The sequence below is a fragment of the Gymnoscopelus microlampas genome, assembly GCF_963454915.1.
Source record: "Gymnoscopelus microlampas genome assembly, chromosome: 10".
Classification (NCBI taxonomy): domain Eukaryota; kingdom Metazoa; phylum Chordata; class Actinopteri; order Myctophiformes; family Myctophidae; genus Gymnoscopelus; species Gymnoscopelus microlampas.
Genome location: NC_139947.1, coordinates 10,284,352 through 10,306,174, shown reverse-complemented (window position 1 = coordinate 10,306,174; position 21,823 = coordinate 10,284,352). Strand labels below are relative to the sequence as shown.

Here is a 21,823-nt window from a genome sequence, read left to right as displayed (position 1 = left end):
GAGGGTGAGAGAGAGAGAAAAAGAGAGAGGAAAAAAGAGAGAAGAAATGAGAGAGACAGAGCAGAAAAAAAGGAGAAGAAAAGAGAGGGAGAGTCTAGGATGATGCAAGCAGTGTTTCTAGTCACTTTATGATGTGTTGCATCTTGAAGACATAATACTGCAGGACTTCAGTCCCAGGTCTATTCCCCGGCTCCTTATTATACGTATCAATAAAGTTCAGTGTACATAGGCCCGCTTGCACTGGATAATGTTATAGCGCTGCCTGAGAAAAAGACGTGCTCGATCCACCACGGTGCTTAAAGAGTAATAATGGGCCGCTGGGCCAGCAAAGCGGGTCGTGAGGGGTCAGGATTAAACCACTTAATCCAAGGGTCTTTCAGGCCACCAAGGACCACTTACAGCTGAGAGGGAGATGAAGCAAGGACCCTAAATATACAGTATAATGTATACATTTGTGTTTTTTACCCCCCCCCCCCCCCTCACCCCCCCTGTAGTAACTCTGAGGACCCCCTAGGGGTCCCAGACGCCCTGTTCAAGACCCATGACGGCTGTGACTTCAAGTCATCTGACCGTCCGCCGTTCACTGTATGACAGTGGTTCTCAACCGTCTCTGGATTAGGGGCCCACTTGAAAATCTGAAAAAAATAAAATCATTTTGAATTCATTTTAACACAAAGCAGAAAACATTTTCAGATGGGGGTCTGCGTTCCAAATATATTTCTATTTGGGGGTCCTTGAGATTAAACAGTCGTGAGAAACCGCTGGTGTTATGACATATCTTTGGGACGGCTCTAGAATCAGGCCGTCCGTCCGGGAATCAGAAGGACCTCCCATCCCGGTCCACCCAGTCTTAGTGTCCCCATGAGCAAGACACTTAACCACTAACAGTTCCCCCCAGAGCACCACTCACTCATCATGACCATCTGAACAGCCACCATGACTCTACATTTGGCCACGGTTTCATTCAGATCCATCAGAGCCTCGTTGACTTCCATAAAGTCAATTTCACAAAGTATGAAACGTGGGAGAAAAGAAAAGTGCAGTGTTGCACATGGAGGACTCTTTTCTCCGGACACACACACACAGGCAGTGGTGGAAAGTAACTAAGTACATGTACTTAAGTGCTGTACTTCAGTACAATTTTGAGATATTTGTACTTTACTTGAGCATTCTCCAATTTCCAATACTTTTACTTCTACTCCGCTACATCTCAGATCCAAATATTGTACTTTTACTCCACTACATTAATTTGAAAACGTACTTACTACAGTACTTACTTTGTAGATTTTGGCCACTTGAAAATAGCTGATCTACAAGTTCACAATGCGTTGCGATGCCACGCATTGTGAGCTTGTAGATCTACTATTTTCAAAAGATGTTTATACATTTTAAAACATGAAATGGGACATTTCTTTTGGTACTTTAAGTACATTTTGATGCCAATACTTTTGTACTTTTAATGAAGTACATCTTGAATTCCGGACCTTTACTTGTAACAGAGTATTTGTATATTGCAGTATTGATACTTTTACTTAGGTAAAAAAAACTTTTTCCACCACTGCACACAGGCAGACATACAGGCAAAACAGTTACACAGACTGACCCTCTCATAGACGGCTAGCTAGACCTCAGGGTGACAAGTGTTTTGTACTGTTCCATTGGATGGATGGACCAGAAAGAGGGAAGAGAAAAAGGCTACAGACCTCGTTTAAATGCTCTTGTGGTCTCTTTGCTGTATAAAATATACAGCCGCTTAGCTGCTTAGCTGACTGACAGCATGTCAAGTAAAACTCTCCTCCCTTTCAGTACTGTAATGTGTGTATACCTGCCAAACCTGTGCTGTGCCTCGCATGCAAAACCGCAGGTTTTGGAAGCTTTCTATCTGTCTGCGTTGGAAGCAAATCCAACGGCTACGACGGAAAAATGAATTATAGTAAAAGCTGCTAATATGGAAAGAGGTGATTTTAGTTTTTTTTCTTTTTCACTACATGAACGCTAGTGTCCCCATTCTAGGGTGAACATTAGGCATGTAACGATTCACTCAACTCGCGATACGATTTTTTAAACACAAATTAATTTTCGAGACAAATCTTTTTTTTCTCTCTCTCACACAAATCCAGTATTTTGCTCTCTTTTTTTCTTCTTTTACAATACTGTGTTTTCTCTTATCCTCTTTTCAATACAGTAGCAAATGACTCTTGAATTAAACTCTTTTTTTTTAATCAATTCTCTTACAAATATCCTGTATTTTCTTCTTGTTTTGGGCTTTTTGGCTTTTTGGCTATTATTAAATCGATTTAAATTGTCACCAGTTTGAATCGATTTTAATCGATTTACGATAAATCGCTACATGCCTATTTTCGCCTAATAGATTTTGGTGTTAGAGGGATAAATTTTAGAGAGCCTAGAATAGACCCCTGGGGGACTCCAGTCAATGTAGTATATAGGGCTTAAGTGGTTGGTTGAGTGACAGAATTCTGACCTATCAATCAGCTCAGTGGCCTTGTGGGTAGAGTGTCAGCCCTGAGACTGGTCATTAAAGATTATAAAATGGGAGCCATTGCCTCCCTGCTTGGCACAGCATCAAGGGTTGGATTGGGTAAGTCTCTGTGACATACTAGTGTCCAGTGGTGGAAAAAGTATTCACATTTATCACTTAAGTAAAAGTATCAATACTGCAATGTAGAAATACTCTGTTACGTAAGTAAAAGTCCGGTAATCAAAATGTACTTGAGTAAAAGTACAAAAGTGTTCAGTGGCATCAAAATGTACTTAAAGTACCAAAAGTAAAAGTACTCATTATGCAGAATGTCCCATTTCAAGTTTTCGAATTCTTGTAGATCGGCTATTTTCAAATGGCCAAAATGTATAAAGGGCTGAAGTGGTTAATGTATGTCTTGTAATAATAATCAAAAACTACAAAGTAATGTGTTCAAATAAATGTAGTGGAGTAAAAGTACTATATTTGGATCAGAGATGTAGTGGAGTTGAAGTAAAGTACAAATACCTCAAAATTGTACTTAAGTACAGTACTTAAGTAAATGTGCTTAGTTAGTTTCCACCACTGCTAGCGTCATGTCCTCATGGTCTGTGTAATGGACCACATGGCTCTGGAAAACATTGGTTCCCAAGGCTATACATACTTTTCTGACCCATCACAGTCACAGATTCAAGGGAAATGCTTTTCGCACATCTTTAAACCTCTGTTATTCGTCCGCTTGGGCTATGTTATTGTCCCTCTCTGACACTGTCGAGCAACGGGACAGAGAAACTGATCATAACAATGTTTGAAAACAACAAGCGAAACAGCTCTACTAATAAGACATGTGAGCACGATAAGCCCCTTCGTGCCTCTGGGAAGGGGAGCAGATTGATCCATTTCAGAATGCTCGCATTCTTTGGCACCGCGGCTCTTAGACAACAGCTTTTGGATTCTCTACAACAGTAGGGGCGCAGAAAACGGTTTGAAACCGATGACACATTCTTTTTCAGGATAAATGTAACCGTTTCTGACAGATAATTCTGCGTTGGTTATTCATTGCCGTTCTTGTCATTGTCACTGTCGCCGCGCTTTTCCATTTCAGCACTGCTGGTCTGGCCCGCTGCCTGTTTGATTGAAAACACCAGGATGCTGTGGGGGGGGGGGGGGGGGGGGGTTGTTGAGTTTTGCTAAACAGATGTTTTTTCGACAGCAGTTATCATAGCATCTAACCCTGTTTAATTACTAGGGACGACACGTGAACAATCGGTCATCTTATCGCTATCGGTGATATCGGCCTTATAAAATATGCAATATTGGTATCGAAGCGGATATCAAGATAATATATCGGTCTTATAGCTGATATTTCGTTTTATAATGTTCATGATGAAGGCTTCAGATTCAATCACTGTTTTCTGGGTAAGCTTTCAAAAAGGTCTTTTAAAGGGATATTTCACCCCCATTATTTTTTTTTAGTTTTTGTCGCATTCCAAAGACAATCATTTAATGACCGGCAGCGGTTCCGGTAGGAGACACAAAGAGTCTGGAATAAACGATAGAAAAACGTTTTTTGGGTGAACTATCCCTTGAAGTCCATTTTATGTGAATTGTTTAGATTTTTTAGAAGTCTTCATCTGCACCCAGAATCACATACTGTCTAACAGGTGCACAGTAAGCCCTGCTGGAAACATGTGTAGCATTGCAATATCGCCTCCGACAGAGACAGTATGTCTTTCATTGCTGACAAAGTGTGTTAACCTCTCTCTCCCCTATCTTTCCTCTCTCTCTCTCTCTCTCTCTCTCTCTCTCTCTCTCCTCAGAAACCACTGTGCGTACGTGGTGCAGAAGAACATCACGTGCACGCTGCAGGACGGCGTGCACACGTACGTGAAGGCGGAGTACACCACCAAGTGCATCTGGGGACAGAAGTGTCCCGTTGTCATGTGAGTCTCTCAGATATATATCATTGTTGTCGGGCAGAAACCATATTTTTACTTGATCATACTACAGTGTCACACAAAAGCGTCAAAAGTTGAATTTGAATCTCAAAAGTAACTGTTTTGGACACATGAGGTTTCCACCCGACAGAGACGATATATCCTCAACTGAAGCTATATTCAACTACATGTATGGGACTTTAATAAATAGGCTCTATGCACAGCAGCCATATTGGGAATGAATTGAGCCCCTTCCTTACTTCCTTCACAGGTGTTACCAATGATACTAATGAAGGCTCTGTTCCATTTAGTGTGGCATAGTGGTTGTCTTATTTTCAAGGACCCCATAACTCTGAGAGCGTACAAATGGAACCAAATGGACCCGTAAGGGTCCATTTGGTTCCATTTGTACACACTCAGAGTTACAGACCCACCATTAAGGGGCCATTTGGGAACCAAAATGGAGTGTTTCTAGTGAGCCAACATGCACAAAATCAGCACCCTGACCAGAATGGAACAGAACCTTCATTAGTATCATTGGTAACACCTGTGAAGGAAGTAAGAAGAGGTCCAATTTCTTTCCAATATGGCTGCTGTGCATAGAGACTATTATTTGGACACAAAAAGAAAAACACACCAAAACACTGTTATCTGGGGAGAGTGACCGGATAAGCTGAATGGTTAGGGCACGTACCACCAGTTTGGGCTCTAATGCCAGAACAGCGAGTCCCCGGTTTGATTCCCGGGCCGGCTGGACCACTTGCTCCATTTCACACCCCCAGCTGTCTCTCCCTGACTGTATATACACGTTCTCGAACTTTTTAATTTGAAGGACGCCCCCATTTACTCTGAGAGCGTATAAATTGAACCAAATGGACCTTTACAGCTCCATTTGGTTCCATTTGTACGCTCTCAGACTTACAGACCCTGTAAGGGTCCATTTGGAACCCCCCTTGAGGAACCCTGAGGGTCCCTGGAACCCACTTTGAGAACAACTGCTATACAGTTCCTGTCAAATAAAAACAAAAAAGGCACACACAAAAACATACTGTATCGTACGTATCTGTAAAATCCTACACAGTAAAATCCTCAGCGTTAATCTAACTCTGAGAGCATACAAAATGTAACCAGAATGGTCCATTCGGGTTACATTCGTACACTCTAAGAATAATAAAAAAGGCAAAATAATGGATAACAACATGTTTTATGTTTTCATACTGCAGCGCAAATTGGCCATCTTGGGACAAGTAACTTGAACTTAGCTTGAACTTGATAACACTGAGGATTGTACTGTGTATCGTCTTCAATGTTTAACCCTATATTGTGGAGTACATTGGAAATGGACTGGAGATGACAGTGAAAGTGTGAGCTCATGCTGCCCCCTAGTGGCTGTCTTGTGTGCTGCACAGGCCGCCCACTTGCAGGCAGATCATGCATGCAGTATGGTGGAAGTAGTAGACTACTTTACTGTACTTTCCTCTTCTACCACGGATTTGAACCCGATTTCCTGCACAAGTGCTGACATTTTTACCATTGATCTAATAGCACTGGTGGAAGAAGTGCTTGGATATTTTACTTGAGTAAAAGTAGCAATACCACACTGTAGACTCTGTTTACAAGTAAAAGGCCTGTGTTCAAAACGTTACTTGAGTAAAAGTGCAAAAGTATTGCCATCAAAATATACGTAAAGTACCAAAAGTAAAAGTACTAAAATGTTTGAAAATAGCAGATCTACAAGCCCAAAACGTGTTGCGATGCGACGCGTTGTGAGCTTGTAGATCTGCTATTTTCAAATAGCAGATCTACATAGGTATAAAATAGGGATACATAAAAAATATAGTATCTGAAAAGATAGCTAGTAACTAAAGTTTTCAAATAATTGTAGTGGAGTAAAAGTAGAAGTACAGAAAATTGGAAATACTTCAGTAAAGTAAAAAATACCTCAAAATGTAACTCATTCAGTGCCAGACTTATTTCTGGTTGTGTTGTCCCAGTGCCAGAGCCAAAACGTCATTGTAAAAAAAAAAGTGCTTAGGAGCCAAGATACAGCCTTTTTCAGTAAGAAGTTAAACAAGAAGTGAATGGAGCAGCATATTTTCTTGGGTTCAGAACATCTTTTTCCAAAAATAAAAAATAAAAAAATGTATTACATTTTTATTTTTTATTTTTATGACATCTTAGACGTCATGTGGCACTGAATGAGTTGTTAAGTACAGTACTTGAGTAAATGTACTTAGTTACTTACTTTACACCACTGTCTAATAGTGCCTGCCTGCTTGCTCAGGGGATAAAGTGAATCTTGACCAGCAGGTCAAAATTTGTGTCAGATCCTGTGTCTGGGTGAGACATGACCTTTTTAGGCTATTTGAAAATGGCCAATCTGCTGTTTTTATACTTTTGGAAACTTGTGAAATGGGACATTCAGCAAAATGAGTACTTTTACTTTCTGCACTTAAGTATATTTGTATGCGAATACTTTTGTACTTTTACTCGAGTAGATTTTGAATACCGGACTTTCATTTGTAACAGAGTATTTCTACATTGTGGTATTGGCACTTAAGTACAGAATGTGAGTACTTTTTTCCACCACTAGCAAGTCAAATTGTACTTAAATAGCTACCTTCCACCACATCTGTGTTAGTTGGATAGCGTGCAGAGTACAGGCCACATGGGGGAAGAAAGAAGAATGGTGCTAATGTAACAAAGTTTCAACAATAATTGGGCCGGGGCTTGTTTTCTATTTATTTATTCTTATGTTTTTTTCATGCTGAATAATGCCAATATGGGGAAAAGATGTCAGCTGCTGTATAAGCGGTTCCTCCTGCCTGTGGAATGTGACCTTGTTTAGCGCCATGAGAGTCACGCTTTTACTGTACTTTGTTGACATGTGTGTGTAAATTATGCCAGCATGTCCCTAGTTGCTGTCGAATGGAAACCTTGTATGTCAAAAAGAACTTGACTTTTCAGGAAAATGGGGACGACATATCGTTGCTGTCAAGCCTCTTATCTCCATATAGGCTCTATGCACAGCAGCCATAGTATCACTTCCTTCACAGGTGTTACCAATGATACTAATGAAGGCTCTGTTCCATTTAGTGTAGCACAGTGGTTTCCACGACCCCCATAACTCTGAGAGTGTACAAATGGAACCAAATGGACCCTTACGGGTCCATTTGGTTCCATTTGTACACTCTCAGAGTTATACACCTGTAAGGGGCCATTTGGAAGCCCATGAGGGTACCTGGACCCCAACTGTAGATATGCACAATATCAGCACCCTGGCTCTGTTTGACCAGAATGGAACAGAGCCTTCATTAGTATCATTGGTAACACCTGTGAATGTCTTCATAATATGGCTGCTGTGAATAGAGCCTATTGTAACTTTTTGTGTCATTTCGTAAATTAACGCCCTTCTTGATCATACTACTGTGTCACACAAAAGCATCAAAAGTAGCAGATCTACAAGCTCTGTAGATCTGCTACTTTTGCTGTTTTTGAATTTGAATCCTGAAAAGTAACAGTTTTGGACATATGAGGTTTCCACCCGACAAACGAATATGTTCCAATAGATCCAATGTAAATGAGTCATTATTTAGTCACAAGCTCTAAGTTAATAGGTTTCATTGGTTTAGTATTTACACACTTAACCACTTTCACCGTTCTTCAAAAATAGCAGATCTCCAAGCTCACAACGCGTCACGATGCGACATGGTGTGAGCTTGTATATCTGCTACTTACACAACTTTGGTTACGACACTGTCATATGACGAAGTAGGCCATGAATTTACAAAAAACTGTTTAATTCAAAGTTGAAATATGGAGATACAAGGTTTTTGCCTGACAGTGACGGAAAGTACACGTGTGTACGCGTCCACTGGGCGTGGGAGTACTGTGTGTGTGTGTGTGTGTGTGTGTGTGTGTGTGTGTGTGTGTGTGTGTGTGTGTGTGTGTGTGTGTGTGTGTGTGTGAATAGAATGAACTCATATATTGCATTTTTTCTTCTTCTAATCAAGTACAGTATAGCGTTACCTCCCTTAAGTGTGTTCTGTTGACAGGCAGAGATAGAGAGATGATTAATGAGAGAGAGAGAGGGAGAGAGGGAGAGACAGACAGACAGACAGGGAGGGAGGGAGGGATTTTAGAAGAGTTATCACTCTGATAACCAGTGGTGGAAGAAGTACTCAGATATTTTTTACTTAAGACTACGTAAGACTAGCAATCCCGCTATATAAAAATAATCTGTTACAAGTAAAAGGCCTGTGTTCAAAATGTTACTTGAGTAAAAGTGCAAAAGTATTGGCACGTATGAAAGTACGAAAAGTAAAAGTACTAAAATGTTTGAAAAGAGACAATCTACAAGCTTGTAGATCTGCTATTTTCAAATATCCTATGTATAAAATAGGGCTAAAGTGGTTAATGCATGTTTTGTGATAATGATTTATATCTACAAAGTAACTAAGTTTTCAAATAATTGTAGTGGAGTAGAAGTAAAAGTATTGAAAATTGGAAATACTCCACTAAAGCAAAAAATACCTCAAAATTGTACTTAAGTAAATCTACTTAGTTACTTTCCACCGCTGCTGATAACTCTTCTAAAATCAATGGTACAGATAACAGTAAGGTGTGATGCTGACCTCATCCAATCCTCTGACACATTATTTACACCCCTAATCTCCCTCTAATCCACACACTGTCCCACAGAAAACCACCTATGTCAGCCTTTACAGCTCATTACAATCTTAAGCACTTCAATTTAAGTAAAGATTTGATGAAGGGAGCAGATCTGATAGGGAGGGAGGGGCATGCTGTTCCACAGTCTATAGGGCTGTGACAGCAAAGGCGTGGTCACCCCATGAGCCTTAGTTTAGTTCTGATGGGGACAGCAAGTAGCCCCAAGTCAGTTGAACGTTATAAAGGATCAGGAGGATCTTAACATTAATTCTACAAACATACTGGCAGCCAGTGGTGAGGGGCCAGGATTTGGGTAATATGGTCTCTCTTTCTGGTACCAGTCAAGGAAGCTGATGAAAGGAAGGGACGCACCGGAAGTTCGATGAAATACATTGCAGTGAATGGAGCCGGCTGGACCAGCTCATGAACAAACATTATTTCTGAACGATTGCGACCTTTGTCATATAATCGGTTCAGGAATATAAAATAAGACGTATCACAGGTTGTTTTCTAATCACTCGCAACAACGGCAGGTATTGTTTCTCTCGGAGGTCTTTCGATCTTTCGTCTCGGAGGTAGCACGAGATTTGGTTGCCAAACAGGAAATGGTGGACAGTCTTGCGATACTTTGGCCGTTCAGAAACATACTTTTTACTCTTTAGATACCTCTATAAAATGAGTTTGTTCATAAACTGTGCGACCAATCTGCCGGCTTGAATTGCATGATAGAGAAAATGACTTTGACTTCCCTTCCTTAAGAAGAGATTCCTTGGTACCAGTCAGGAGCCTGCATGGCTGCCGCATGTTAGACAAGTTGCAGGCGGGATACATATGACAGTGTACAGGATTCTAATCCCAGTGTACAGGTGAATTGCAATAATCCTAAAACTAACAAACCCTTTCCCTGTCTGCAGGTACCGTTCCTTCTACAAGCCCAAGTACAAGGTGGGCTACAAGACGGTGACGGAGCTGGAGTGGAGGTGCTGTCCCGGGTTCTCTGGGGAGCAGTGCATCGACGGGCCCACCTCCCTGCCCGACGTCATGGTGCCCCCCTTCAGGGGCGGCGGCGTGCCGCACCGGCCCGCTGTGAAGGGCTTCCCCCACGGCCCCAAGCCCCCGCTGCCGGGGGACCACCGGCCCGGCGGGGGAACCCTGGACGCGGGCAGGCTGTTCCCCGGCGTGCCCGACAGCAGACCCATTCCTCCTGGCACTGGGAAACCAAACTATGGTGAGAACAAAATGCATGTCATCCAGTAGCGGACAGTAATAAAGTGCATTTACTTGAGTATTCTGTGCTTTACTTGGTAACCGGAACACTCGCCCCCATGTTTTCCGCGGACCGCCCGCCCCCAGCAGTTCTTGTATTCTTGTATTCGCATATTTTTATTGAGGTTAAGTTTAGGAATAAGGTTAGGTTTTGGCATAGTTTTACTGAGGTGACGTTTATGAACACCTGGTGGCGATCGTTCCGAGGTCGCCGGATTTGACCCGGTGCGACTGTGTTTCGACTGTGACCGCTCCTGTATTACCTTACTAAGTTTTGGGGTCATCATGGCTCATCATGACTTTAATTCCACGCACAGAGTCTGATTCATCAAGGTATTCTGTCCGTGGCTTGTTACAGTATGTACACTTGAATCTCACGTCAGCTGTCAGGGCAGTTGTAAGTGCCACACATCTTGCGTAGCTGTTATTAGAATACCATATAATTCTTCATGTAAAATCAATCACAACACTGACAAACCACAGATAAAATGTCTATGCATGCTCCAAAATGTGTCATGATAGGTGAAGTAGACCCAAGGGGTCCCCGGACCCCAATAGGCTCTATGCACAGCAGCCATATTGGAAAGAAATTGGGCCTCTTCCTTGCTTCCTTCACAGGTGTTACCAATGATACTAATGAAGGCTCTGTTCCATTTAGTCGTTCTCAAACTTTTTTAATTTCAAGGACCCCCATAACTCTGCGAGTGTACAAATGGAACCAAATGGACCCTCCGGGTCCATTTGGTTCCATTTGTACACTCGCAGAGTTACACCCCCTCAAGGAACCATGAGGGTCCCTGGACCACACTTTGAGACCCACTAGTAGTGTTTCTAGTGAGCCAACATGCACGATATCAGCACCCTGACCCTGTTTGACCAGAATGGAACAGAGCCTTCATTAGTATCATTGGTAACACCTGTGAAGGAAGTAGTCCAAATGGCTGCTGTGCATGGAGCCTATTTGAGAACCACTGGTTCTAGGACTCCAAAAAAAAAATCTTTGGCATCGGTTCAACTTATTTATTTCCAACTCCTCTGCCGTTTCTCTGTTATAGGTAATAAGTTTGTTCCCGGCGGGGTGACCGGCGAGCGTCTGGACCGTCTGGAGGAGGACCTGCGGCGGCTGACCCAGGGCCTGGACACCCTGAACGGGGTGGTGAGCGGCCTGGAGGAGCGCCTGCGCACCTCGCTCCGCGACGACTCCAACAAGTTCCTGGCCTCGCTGCTGGTCAAGCCGCCCCGCCCCGGCGCCGCCGCGGTGGGCTTCGGGACCATCCCGGACGGCGCCGTCCCCGACGGGGGGCTGGAGGGAGGGGTCCTCGGGTTCGGGTTCGGAGACCTGGCGGGACGCGTGACGGAGGTGAAGGACGAGCTGAAGGCCAAGACGCACATCCTGGAGGAGATCCAGGTACTGTTGTGGTGGTGGTGGTGTTTGTTTGATTGATTGAATGTAAACAGCATGAGGTACAGTCAGACATTAAGGATACAAGGATAACACCAAAAAAAGTCCTGGGGACTTGTTTCCAATGTGGCTGTATGTATTCAGTTCATCAACAAAGCATCAAAAATGCACATAATAACACATGTCATCAATAAATACAAAACGCTATATGTACAAAGGAGAAAATGGAAAAACGGCAGCAGTGAATGACACCTCCTTTCTATGGGAATTTACATTTACAGTACCTCCCCTTGTGTTTTTTTTTTTTCAGGCCAGTTTTGAACGAAACCAGGGATTACATCTTTTAATAGATGGTGTCAGGGCATTCCACGTTTTTGTACTAGTAGTAGTTCATAGTAGTAGAATGAGAATTTTTACCATGTTTGTTCTAAAGTTTGAATCAGTGTGTCGGTTAATTGAATGAATCAATTTTATTTTATTATTAAAACGATCGATTTTAATCAAAATAATTAATTTTGCGGGAACATTTTTGTTGTTGAACTTGTTTTTTGAATTTTCAATAATGTAAAAGAAAATACAGAAAATAGCCGTACTACAAGTTTGTAAATCTGCTATTTTAATCATTTCTTGCATAACGCCGTATACAACGAAGTATAAAATAGGGCTTAAAGGACAACTTCACCCATTTACAACCTATCTTCATATAACTGGTCCCCGCTCATGATAAAATGTTTTTTTTTTATTCACTCGGTCTGTGTCTCATAGGAGGGCTGTGGACACTTCATCATCATTAGGCAGATTCTTTATTTTTTTCAAACAAAATGTGAGAACAATGGCTTCCATTATAGCATGCTATTAAACTTTCCAGGAATAGAAAGCCTGCCAATTCTATTAGCTTGGATTCCCCATCGATGATGTCACTGGTGGGCTGTCTACAGCCCCTCTGAGACACAGAGTGAGTAGACAATCATCATTAGTGAGGAGGACCAATTATATGAAGATAGGTTGAAAATGGGTGAAGTCATACTTTAAGTTGATAAGCAGACTGATTGATTTAGTCTGTTCTGAAAACTCTATTAAAACTCGCATTGATTTGTTGATAAAAAAATATTATTAAAAAAAAATGTGCCTCTCGATTCATTGAAAAAGTAATCAGTAAAATAATCGCTAGAAAAATAGGCTGCTCTAAATAGAATGTGCAACAGAACACAAGATGGCGCTACCCCTCCATTGCAACCCACCTGAAAATGAACGTTCTGTTTACTAAAGAGAGCTGGAGAGACAGGGAGACTGAACAAACATTCTATAGCAGTGCTTACTATCACAATAATATTTATATACATGTTATATTTAATATAGTAATATTTTACACTTATTTTAACAACAAAACATCACTTGTTTCACCTTTAAGTATACCCCCTTCACCTGATTACAACATTTTGATTTGACGATATTGACATAAAAAGGCCTTATGTTCAAATAAGACAGCATAATGGCAAATAACTATTGCTTTCTAGTCAGTAACAGTTGTGCTAATCACGTTTTTGATGTACAAAACACAAAGTTTCTTAATGTTTTATTGAGTAAAATATGTTTTTTTTTTCATTTCCCACTTTTTCTCACATTCGTTCGATGGAGTCCCATGACCTGATTTCATTGTTTACCCTCTCCCCCCCCCCCCCCCCTCTCTCTCTCTCTGTTAGTTTGTTTGTTTGTTTGATTGGTTGATTGAATACTTTATTAACAGTTTGCAAAAAGTACAGAGTTACATTTATACAATAATGCTAAAAGGACAACACAAAACGCTCCGAGGGCTTGTTTCCATATCTGATACTTCTTCCACCACTGCAAATTGCAGACAGATGCTCTTTCATGGCGGTTTTGAAGGAGGGTAAGGAGTAACACTTTTTGACGGCCGTCTCTCTCTCTCTCTCTCTCTCTCTCTCTCTCTCTCTCTCTCTCTCTCTGTCCATCTCTCCATCCACAGGGCATGGTCATGGGCCACGACGGCCAGCTGAAGAGGCTGATGGAGTCGACCGGGGCCGGGGGCCGGCCCATACCCGCCACGCCCGCCCTCTTCGAGCAGCTGGTGGACGCCAAGCTGGCCGGCGTGCGGGCCGAGATCCTGGACGGCTTCGAGCGGCGCCTGACGGGCATGGAGACGCACTGCGACCAGCGCATCGGCGAGGTGCGGCGCCAGTGCCAGCGGGAGCACGTGGACGGCGCCGAGCAGATGCAGCAGTCCCTGGACGGCAGGGAGACGGGCATCAGGGAGGAGCTGGGCTCGCTGCAGGCCCAGATCCAGGGGCTGACGCTGACCGAGAGCTGCTGTGGACTGGTGAGACATTAGAGGCCCTGCATGCACTCTACCCTCCTCCTATCCATGATCTACAGTAATACAATAGATCAACAACAATACTAGACTGGCATGGCCAGACTAATATCACTGAGTCTGCGAGATATTAGTCTGGAATCTCTGTGTGGAACCTGAATTTCCAAGGGGCATTTTTTGATGGTGATAAACCCGCCCCATATTTGCATACTGGGCATTTTCTGATTTCTCATACTCGGCCCCCTATATGGGCCGAAGTCCAGACTGATACCAGGGAGGAACGTGAGAGTGAATCCACTCCACGTTATCAGTCTGGCCAATGCCAGGCTACCCGATTGGTCCCTCACTACTGAAATCCAATCACAACTGAGCGGTGCCAGACCTAATCTGCCGAGGGCAAGTGTTTTTCTCGCACTGGCAGATTCGTCTGGTTTCCAGGCTACAACAATACACCCATTAACACATTGACCGCCAGAGGTTAATCTCATAATGTACTCACCACTGCCAACGTTTTATTGTTGTTTTTTGTTTTTTTCACGTCGCCATAGACCTTGTTAGAAAATCCTTAAAATTGAGCTGCGCACTGTTTGTAAACATCGCGGACATCTGCCTGGTTCGAGCAGTGAAAACCACGTGTCAAACGGAATCTCCATGTTGTAGTTAGAACGGTTTATGTTAGACAGTGATCACCGAGGAGAAGAAAACAACAAGGAGAAATTTGAGGTTCAGTTTCGTCATTAGAACGAGGGCTGACGGCATCGGCAAAACCGGATCCCAATTAATTCTGTTTCCGGTGGTGTTACAATGAAATGTGCCGTACCGGAAATTGAAAAAAAAAAAAAAAAACGAAAAAAAGGAAAAAGCACCACGGCCCGTAGGCTACGGGATCGGCAGTGAGAGTGTTAATACATACTGTACATCCTATATTAAAATTGCCCAAACGGTCAACCGACTGCAGGCGGGCGGACGGTGGGTAGACGTCACAAACGTAACATGCGGCCCTGCGAGGCAACCACATAATGCTTTGAATATGACTGACGTGAGGATATTTTATAACCGAAACATCTGTGTGTTTCCACATCAGGTGAACAGTCTGTCCCATCGCGTCCTCCTCCTGGAGGACTCGGTCAAAGGTCTGACCGAGTCCCAGCGCCAGCTCCAGACGGCGCTCAGCGACCAGTCGCTCCACGTGGAGACCCTGATCGAGACGCGCCTGGTGGACATGGAGGGACGCCTCAACGCCACCGAGGGGGGTCTGCTGGACGGAGGGGGGGTCCTCCCTGGAGGTCTGGATGGCTTCAAGGTATTCAAGGCAACATAGATCATTTCAAATGCTGGATATTCAAATAGTGTAAAATAGTTTTAGTTTTAACCAAAACATATCACTTACCCTTACCTTTAATATTAATATATACTCAGTGGTGGAAAAAGTACTCAAATGTTTTACTTAAGTAAAAGTATAGAGCGTGCCAAAAATCCTGAAGGGGGCGTCAACAAGTGTCTTTTGGTAGCAGCGGACATCTTTGAGGGGTAAAAACCAGGTTGACTTAACATTGCCCAATGCCACGCGCAATGCCACGCCCCCCCCCCCCCCCCCCCCCCCCCCCGTGGTGATGACACGTTAGCACACTCGATACTGCAATGTAGAAGTACTCTGTTACAGGTAAAAGTCTGGAATTAAAAATGTACTTGAGAAAGAGTACAAGCGTATTGGTATCGAGAATAGCAGATCTACAAGCTCACAACGTGTCGCATCACGACGCGTTGTGAGCTTGTAGATCTGCTATTTTCAAATAGCCTATGTACAAAATAGGGCTAAAGTCGTTAATGTATGTTTTATAATGTAATAGTTTATATCTGCAAAGTAACTAGTAACTAAAGTTTTCAAATAATTGTGGTGGAGTAAAGGTACAATATTTGCCTCTGAGATGTAGTGGAGTAGAAGTAAAAGTATTGGAAATTGGGAATACTCCAGTAAAGGGAAAATACCTCAAAATTGTACTTAAGTGAAGTACTTGAGTAAGTGTACTTAGTTACTATACACCACTGCACTTACCCATACTGTACCTTTAATGTTAATATATATGTTTTTTTTTTAAATTAAGACCCTCCTGGAGGACAAGCTGAAGACGCTGGAGGAGCGGGTGTTCGTGGCGGTGGAGGAGCTCAGCAACGCCACGGCGCCGGCGCTCCTGGAGGGCCACGTGGTCCCGGCGCTGGAGACGGAGATCGAGTCGGTGCGGCGGCGGGTGGAGGGCGACCTGGACGGCATCCGCAAGCAGCTCACCGACCTGGAGCTGCTCTGCACGTCGTCCTGCTCGCCCGCCGGCACGGGCACCTCCCTCCTCCCGCCCGGAGGAGGAGGCGGGGGCGGGGCGGAGGAGGAGTGCGAGAAGATGACGGACCGCATGGACTCGCACGCCGACCAGCTGGAGCGTCTGAACGGCACGCTGCAGGGTCTGCTGTACCGCATCGCCCAGGAGGAGCAGGAGGGCTCCGTAAGCGGAGAGATCACCCTGCTTAAGGTCAGTTCACTTCAAACAGGTGGCTGTCTTTGATGCATTAATTGATTAGAGAGAGCACTAACGAGCACATAACGAGTCTGACACTTTTATGGTCCCGACCATAAAATCGTGACGGGTTGTGAGCTTTGTATATCTTCTATTTTCAAACATCTGAAGTATAATTTAGGGCTTAAGTGGTTAATGATCAAAAATGATCGTCCAACTTTCTGTACTTTTACTACTTTAAGTATACTTTGTTAATACTTTTGTATATTGACTTAAACAGAGTGTAAGTGATATTTTATGGTTAAAACAAAAAAAAGATGAATAAGTGAAAAGCTCTATATTCTGATAGTAATCATTGCTATAGAGTCTTCTTGTGTCTCTGGATCTTTAATGAACAGAAAATACATTTTCAGGTGGGTTACCAATTTCCAGTTCCAGTTCCAATGTTGTCTGCTCAATCCGTCTGTGTCATCAGTACCAATATTCTGTTTATTCTGCATCCTGTAGGAATTCTCTCTCCTGATTGGATGAAATTGGTATCCCAACCTGAAACGATATTTTCTGTTTACTAAAAGACCCTGGAAAAAAAAACAAGGAGAACATATGATTACTATATGAATATAGAGCTATTTAAAACGTATTTTAACAAGAGAAATATCGCACCACTTTAAGTACAAAATCTGAACACCTCTTCCACCATTGTCTCCAGGTCAACATCAACTCGGTGAACCGCACCCTGAAGGGCCTGAGGGACTCGGTCAGCTTCATCACGCGGGAGGTGGGCCACGTCAACAGCACCTGGGAGCAGCGCGAGGACCAGCTCACCAGCCAGCTGCAAGGGATCACCCGCCTGGTGGGCCACCAGGCCTCGCTGCTGGGCGCCGGCGAGCGGCGGCTGGCCCAGCTCAAGGGCGAGCTGGCCTCCCTGAAGCGCCGGCTGACGGGCGAGATGCAGGGCTGCGTCACGACGGCGCTGGGCGTCCAGCGGGAGGTCAAGGAGGTGGATAGCCGGGTGAGCCAGGTGGAGGGCCAGTGCGGCGGCCTGTCGGAGCTGGCCGACCACCTGGAGAAGATCCGGGCGGAGCTGGAGAGGCACTCGGACTCGTACCTGGCGCGGGTGAACTCGGAGCTGGCCCAGCACTCGGAGCAGCTCGCCGAGCTGAAGGGGGAGGTGAAGGACTGCGCCAAGAGATCGGACCAGTAGCGTCTGTCACAATAAGCTTACGGAAAAGGACGAAACGAAAAACTGTGTGCGCGTGCTTCTCGCACGCCCCCCCGAGTGACTTGTGATTGATTTAACCACTTAAAGGAATAGTTCACCTAAGAAATTACCTATTTTCTATCAATTACACACCCCATGAAGCCTTGAATTTCGATATGTTTTAGCTTTTGTCGCATTCCTAAGCCAATCATTTGATGACCATGTGTATTTCGGTTAGGAGACACAAAGAGTCTCCTTCGCGTCTCCTACCAGATGCATTAGCCGGTAGGAGATGGTAATCAAATTATTGTCTCAGGAATGCGACAAAAACTTAAAAATGTCCATGAATTCAGGCTTCATGGGGTGTGTAATTGATAGAAAATAAGTATTTTTTGGGGTGAACTACTCCTTTAAACCCCATTATGGTTGACCAGAGTCCCTCAGGGCTCTATGCCTAGTGTCTTTTCTCTTTTCTGTTATTGTGGGGAAAGATTTTGCTGAAATTAGCCGCTGCAGCGTGTTGTAAGCTTGTCGATCTGCTATTTTACCGCAAAAGCTTCCCCCACAATTCAGATGCTGGGGTTTAAGTGGTTAAACTCCTTCCCGTGGTGGTGGCACAGGCTTGAAAATAGCTGTGAACCACAACCTTGTGACAACATTGCGAAACACGACCCTGTCGTGAGTTTGTGGATCGCTATTTTCGACACTACAGCAACACCACCGCGTGATGGAGCATAAATCGGGGCTTTATTTCTTCTCATAGCTACAGACCGGTTAGCGTCCGTAGCTACGGATCGAAACATCTAAACTGTGCGTGTGCTTCCTCTTCTCGCCTGGCTCGTGCGACATGCAGTGCGTTCACACCAAATGCGTTTCTAGACGCGCCACACTGCCCCCTATATGCTCCAACCAGAGGGTGCAGCTGTATGATGTGTCACAGTTACGTATGGCTCGCACGACAGGTGTTCGTTTTTGTTTTTCCGGAAAAATGTAACGGAAGAAATACACACTATCTAATTTTATAGCTAAAATACAGTTTTAGTGTACTGTACATGTGTTTATCATTTTTCTGACAACATTTGAGGTGAGAAAAAGGTCAATTTTGATCGTGGCCACATCATGTGGCCACATCATGGCATGTCTCCATTGAAAACCAATCGGATCCGTTGACTTGACGAACGTCAACGCATTTGGTGTGAACGTAGTATTCTGCTTTATTTATACTCCGTTGTCATGGCGGTGCGGCACTGCGGAAACAGCCGCTCCGCAAGCTCATGACGTCACAGAACGTCACGCCGTGAGCTTGTGGAACGTCTATTTCCGCCACACAAACGCCACACATGTGACGGACTATAAATCAGACTTTCCTCTCTTCCGTCCCGTCACCTGTGCCAGACACGAATGGACTGAACTGGAGCGTGTGAGTCATTTCCCATCACCCTCTTCTCGGCATAGCGCCCCCTGGTGTACAGGGGGTTTCAGCTCAGTGGAGGAGGGAGATGAGGATAGAGACAGAGACAAACATGAGAGTTCTGAGACACACCTATTGGTTGTATAGCTGGACAATATTTTCCCTTTTTTTTTCTCTATAGGGCATTTGTTTTTGTTTATTTTTTTTTATGTTTTCCCCCTGTCTCTCTTTTTGACCGTGATTGTTTTGTTCTCACAACAATAACACCGTTTTTGTTTAACTTATATGAAGTGACTGCATTGTTATGTTATATTGTTTGTATTAGAGTTGCTTGTGTAAAAAAAACAAAAAAAAAACAATAACAAAGCAAATGGTATTGGACTAATATGCTGCTACGGGTTTCTACTGGCAAGCACATTGTTGACGCCCTGTCTGTGTGTGTGTGTGTGTGTGTGTGTGTGTGTGTGTGTGTGTGTGTGTGTGTGTGTGTGTGTGTGTGTGTGTGTGTGTGTGTGTGTGTGTGTGTGTGTGTGTGTGTGTGTGTGTGTGTGTGTGTGTGTGTGTGTGGACTCTTTTGTCTGATCCTTTATGAATACTGTGTCATTATGGTGCTATTCTTTTGTAAACAAATGTTTCAAACTAAAAAAAAGAAATATATGTATTTCTCTTTTGACTATTGTTTAAATTTCCTGATGTACTGTATTCCCCTTCACATAAAAAGCCCTTCGCCCTTTTCCAACCTTATCTTGGTCCTCACTAATGCTCATTATTAAGATGGAACCATTTACAGTATGTCACACTCACTCGGCTGAGCTTTTAAATGTGATCATTTAAAACAAGATTTAAACCGTATCTATATTGTATTAATGCAAGAACAATGGCTTCTAATTTTAAGATAAATGGTGCAGTTTCTATTAGCTTGGAATCCCGATCGATCGACGATGTCATTGGTGGTCTGAACTCTGAACTGTCCTATAAGCCACCAATGAGAACACTAGAGTGAGTAGACAGAAATTATATCATCTTATAATGAACATTAATTATTATTTTAGTGAAGACCAATTATATGAAGGCTATAGTCTATACACGTAATTTCCACCTGCCGTCTGTCCAGGCTATGGCACTGCAACCACGACTACAGAGGAACGTTCACAAAAACGGTAATAAACAGCTTAAAATGGGGCCAAAATGTCCAGTCAATTTGGGGATAAACAAGAAATTGAAGGGTATACATTTAGGTCTGAAAATGATGTACCGTGCATTGATTGATTGAATAATTTATTAGTCAGAAATGTAAACAGCGCGAGGTACAGTAAGAGAGTAAAGCTAAAAGGATCAAACAAAAAGGTCCTGCATGGGACTTGTTTCCATTGTGGTCCTAAAGCATGTTCAAATCATACATACTTTACATTATATGCAACCATTTTCGAAAGCATACGTTTATTCTTCAGTTTTTTCTACATTTTGGAGGGGGGGGAAACTGCGCTGGTAAATACCTAGTGTGTTCACACACTCACTGGACCGGTATCCGGATAGGATAGGATAGGATAGGAGGATAAGGTTTAAAAGTGGGTGTTAATGATCCTTTACGTTCCTAACTTCACCAGCAGGGGGCAGTACACACATCTTAAACAGCACAAAACAGAAGGTAACTGCAGAAAGGAGTGACTAGGAGAGACTATGTTTGTGTGCCTCAGGGAGAGAAAAAAATGACAGACTTTCAGGCCCTGGATTACATAATACTGCCCTTCCTTATCCACAACACACACACAAGCAGTCATAACATAAAATAAGGAAAATTAGAGGTGTTCCTTTTTTGGAAGTCCGTGCAAAACATCTGGCAGAGATTCTGACCAAACGCACAATGACGATGGTTTACCTCAAAATGATGAAACGGATCATTTGAAGAAGTTAATGGCCCGCTATGGCTCTTGTTTTTCTCTCCGTGTGTGTTATCATCATCATCATCATCATCATCATCATCATCATCAGGGCTGCTTCATCAACCACAGTGAAAGGCAGTAAACAGGAGACAGTGAGTCAGCCAGTCCATAGTTAGGGCCAGTGGTGCAAGAAGTATAACCGTTGCTGTCCAGCAGAAACCCCTTATCTCCATTGTTTTACTTTTTGTCGTAAATTAACGCCCTACTTGATCATACTACAGAATCACACAAAAGCAGCAAAAGTAGCAGATTCACAAGCTCGAAACGCGGGGTGGAGCGGCGAGTTTTGAGCTTGTAGATCTGCTACTTTTGAATTTGAATCCTGAAAAGTAACAGTTTTGGACACATGAGGTTTCTACCCAGCAGAGACGATACTCACAGACACCATGTAGAAATACTCAAAGATTACAAGTAAAAGTCTGCAGCATTCAACATTTTACTATGTTGAATGCTGTATTTCCATCAAAAAAATTGTTCCAAAAGTAAAAGTAGGCTACTTATCATCCAGAATGTCCCACTTCACAAGTTTTCGAAATGTATAAATAGCCAATGTATAGTATTGGATTGCAGTGGTTCATGTATGTTTTGTAATAATCTAAATCTACAAGGTAACTAGGAGTGGAGGAGTAAAAAAAAAGTAGGCTACAATATTAGTGTAGTGGAGTAGAACT

The 21,823-nt window shown here is 43.3% G+C and overlaps 1 protein-coding gene across 1 annotated transcript in view; it reads left to right on the top strand.

The window, feature by feature from the left end:
* The window catches only part of emilin3b (elastin microfibril interfacer 3b), a 44,121-nt gene extending 23,863 nt beyond the window's left edge, over positions 1-20,258 (top strand). Inside the window, exons 2-8 of the mRNA XM_084069091.1 lie at positions 4,300-4,422; positions 10,002-10,315; positions 11,409-11,761; positions 13,743-14,093; positions 15,172-15,390; positions 16,193-16,612; positions 17,307-20,258. Of these exons, the coding sequence (XP_083925217.1) occupies positions 4,300-4,422; positions 10,002-10,315; positions 11,409-11,761; positions 13,743-14,093; positions 15,172-15,390; positions 16,193-16,612; positions 17,307-17,801 (2,275 nt within the window). The 3' untranslated portion in view covers positions 17,802-20,258. The remainder of the gene's footprint in view (positions 1-4,299; positions 4,423-10,001; positions 10,316-11,408; positions 11,762-13,742; positions 14,094-15,171; positions 15,391-16,192; positions 16,613-17,306) is intronic.
* Positions 20,259-21,823: the final 1,565 nt, after the last annotated feature.